Source organism: Diprion similis, chromosome 11, assembly GCF_021155765.1.
Source record: "Diprion similis isolate iyDipSimi1 chromosome 11, iyDipSimi1.1, whole genome shotgun sequence".
Lineage (NCBI taxonomy): Eukaryota > Metazoa > Arthropoda > Insecta > Hymenoptera > Diprionidae > Diprion > Diprion similis.
In genome coordinates this window covers 1,019,074-1,022,797 of record NC_060115.1, presented here as the reverse complement: position 1 = coordinate 1,022,797, position 3,724 = coordinate 1,019,074, and the positions used below count along the sequence as shown (strand labels likewise).

At 47.7% G+C, this 3,724-nt stretch overlaps 1 protein-coding gene across 1 annotated transcript; it reads right to left on the bottom strand.

Annotated features, from left to right (window-relative positions):
- Positions 1-757: 757 nt before the first annotated feature.
- Positions 758-3,490, bottom strand: LOC124412524. Its single transcript, XM_046892468.1, has 3 exons — positions 1,789-3,490; positions 1,555-1,709; positions 758-1,495 (listed from the first exon to the last, which is right to left on the bottom strand). The coding sequence occupies exons 1-3, from the start codon at positions 3,440-3,442 to the stop codon at positions 956-958; spliced, it is 2,349 nt and encodes a 782-aa protein (XP_046748424.1). The 5' UTR covers positions 3,443-3,490; the 3' UTR covers positions 758-955.
- Positions 3,491-3,724: the final 234 nt, after the last annotated feature.

Below are 3,724 nucleotides of genomic sequence, written 5' to 3'. Positions count from 1 at the left end.
CCTCATTCACACGTCTAACGTGAGATGAGGGAAATTTTTATCTCACGTGTTCTGTAATGAAAAATACGATTGTAATGCCGGGTGCAGAAATTATTATACGAAAACATCACCTTCACACAACTATAATTGGTAAAACTAGTTCGAGCTGAGAACCCTAGGTGAAAATAATCGTGGTAATGGGTTGTGGTCAGTTCGCTTGTTATACGTAATAGCGATGAGAAAAATTGCGTAAGTTGTGAGATAATGTGATTAGAGTATAATAATTATACATACACGCATTATAATGCCGTACTATTACTTGCGCTGCAGTGTACATGATACGATACGTTGGGAAAACGGGTTACCGATATCGTTATTGCATTGTTTAGTTTTCAAATGTCGTCAAATACTCCTGGTCAACGACAACGATGATGATGACAATGATGCTCTATTTATTCAAGTCTTCATTGCGTTATTACTTATGATATACCTATACGATTACATGGGACGATTATGTGGAGAAAAAAAAATGTTGTTATATTATGTTTGGAAAAAAAAAAAAAAAAAAAAAACATTACTGTGAAATTGTAACAATTATTATTACCGTTGTTATGAAAATACGGCATTGCCGAGCAGTGCTCGAAAATTGATAACAGTTCTGTACTATTATTTACAACCTGAAAAAAATGTGTAATGATAAATTCCACGTGTCATTGCAAGACTTACACAGTTTCTAAATCTTGAATCGCCCAAGAAAAATTCTGTTTTGCTCAAATAGTAAAATCTTCCTCAAATTATTAACGGTACTTCACTTCTGTTTGCCAGTCAACGAATGCGCTAGCCATGCAAATCTGGGCAATTCACAGAATGAATACAATTACAAGTAACTGACAAATGTTTTAACGTGAGCCTGCGGTGTTGGTGAGTATGTGCAAAAAATATGCATGTCAATTGCTTAAACGGTGTGTATCATGTATCATTCTCTACTCCTCAATACGACGATTCCCAGCCAAAGAGAATGCGCGTTACCGATATATCTTTGCACGTGACACGCAAGTGCAAATTCAATGGGGCCAAAAGTCTTGTGTATTTTCGTCGACATTACTTGCTCCGCAAGTTCCGCGAGGCTTGAATGACGCAAGTTAACGATAAAACCGTGGGTGTAGTACGCTCTGCAGAGTTGCTTGAGCTCCTTTTTGTCCGGTTGACCATTTCTCAAATCACTGAACTTGAGTAAAAATCCCCGCAGCGTCGTCACCGCGTGTCTGTTCCACGTTGTCGTAACGCAATCGGCGCTGCGCCACTCACTGATCTTGGCTTTGAGGTGATCCTCTATGCTCTTGCCAAAATCTTCCTCCGAATCACCTCTCGGAATGCAATTGTTCAATTCCAGCGTTTGAGTCGGATGACTTTCATCGGCGTCGTTCGTTCGGCCAACCGGCCTCCAGTCCTTTGACAACTTCATGTCGTGCTTGAAACTCACCGACCTTATATTCTGCTGGGTATTTTCCCAAATCTGAAACGAACACACCGGTTGAGACACTAGCAGGCTAAATTTTTTACCGCTATACTCACATTCTGATGATTTATCAACCGATAAACTTTGGTCAGGGAGCATCGCGCGTCTCCCGGATGGTATTGATCCCCGTTTTCCGGATCCCAAATTGTAGCTTCTGAGTTCTCTTCGGTAGTCAATACGTAAGCAGCGCACTTCCTTGTCTGAGAGGAACCTGAAGCACCAAAATCATGAATTTCAATTTGGATTTGAGTATATGGTTCACCTGTACTCAAAATCTTTACTCAGCTCACCCAAAATAACCTTCGACTCGAGACCCAGACCGCGAAGCAGAGTGGCAAGGAACGCAGCACGCCCAAAATGATCGACCTTGTTAAGGGCAAGTGCCTGTTTCGGGGTCAGCGGACCATATCGAAGAGGCAGCGATGGCAAGAGCATGGCCAGCCTGCTGGCATCGACTGGATTGTCAACATTTTCGACTTTATACGGAACTATGGTACACCTCTGTACCGCCCTGGCGAGGGAATCCACCGATAAGTTATCCGTCGGTTTCGGATTGCCAGGCTGCTCCATCTTCATGAGCACGTAAAGCCTGGTGTAGGAATGACCAGGGCTGGGCTGGACGTAGCCGAAAGAAAGGACGGGGCTTGATAGGGGTGACAATCCCACCCACCGCTCGAGTTCCTGGTAATCGCGGTGGACCTCCATGGGTATCGAAGCCTCGCCGAGCCATTGGAGGCCCCAGACGGGGTGCTGGTCGTAAAGACGCAGCTTGACGCTCTGGTCCTCGCTCTGCTCGGGTGTTTCGAAGCGGAAGGTCTGGTGCCAGATGGGAACTGAGCCATCCGCCGGCGTTGTCTGGTGTATCGTGTCGCCCCACTCGATTTCCAGCAGGGGTTGAATCAGCGCCGATTCCTCCCTGATCGGGACCTCGACCCCCCTGAGGACGGTGACCACCAGGAATTCCTTCTTGGTGCCTCGGAGCTTCTGGGAGTTGGTGCTGGACGACGGTCGCAGCGGATGTCTGGCTTGGAACAAGTGCCTGAGGGACATCTGGCCGAGGGTGAAAGAGGCGTGTTCGATTATCACGTTCTCCACTTCCTTGGGCTCCGGACGTCTGTCGGATCTTCGGCGCGGCTCTATCTCGCCAGAATCAAATCGCAGCGCTGGGTGATCCAGCAAAAAGTATTTCACCTCTCTTGTTTTCCGTTCCGATTTGCTGCGTCGCATGAAAGCGGCGTTTCTAGGGTCGTTCGGGTCGTTGCTGGGCACGTAAAAATCCTTCGACAAACCCCCGAATGGCTGGTGGCCCTCGATGGTCAGAGAAAACGTGCAGACCACGGTTCCCGAGTGGAGAACACCGCTGGCAGTGCTTATCGAGAAATCTATCTCGATTTTGCTGTTGCTCACGCTGTGTCTGGGCAATGGAAGTGGAAGTACGCTAGAGCTTCCGTCTCGCATCTGCACTTGGATCGAGAGATTTGCAGAGTCCGGTGGGTCTCTGAGCAGCAGCTTGTACAGCTGGCTGTTGAACGGGCTTGGCGATCTGCAAATAACTTTCCTCTTGTAGAGCAGGGCCACCGACTTTACCTCGACGGCTGCGTTTTGCTCGTGCGAGTCGATTCGGACTTCCCGAACGGCTATCTCGAGATGCCTGCAGCATGTTTTTGGCCTCGCGTTATTAGCCTTTGATCGGTTTAGCTGGTACGGTTTGACCACGGTTTTGGTCAACGAGTCTGCCGAACCGGCGTACAAACCATCCTCAGTCAGATCGTTGATGCCGTTCAATTTCCGCAGGTTCTTCGAACCGATTGTTGTGATTAACGAGTTCGATTCTTCGGCCGTGGTCAGCTCTGGATAAGCATAGCACAGATTCAAACGATTCCGATTTTTACTTCGACTGGGAGTCAAGGTGGATCCTCTGACAAAATCTAGACCCGTTGACATTGCACCTGGACAACTATTTACCAAGTCAAACTACTAGCTTAGCGTGTTTTCGCGCTTTGAATCCATGGCAACCATTCTAGTTCCGCACCTTGCTGTATGTCGGCGCCGTTCACCGGTTGGTCTACAATCCGGCCGCTGGTGCTGGGGAAAGTCCATAAACGTTGCAGGTGCGTCATTGCCAAGCAAGCAGGTCCAAGTTCTCAGCAGTCGGTAAAGTGTGGTTGAGGTGCGCTGGTGAATCGATTTTCCGAACGGGCTTCAATTTCCACCTGTTTATACACC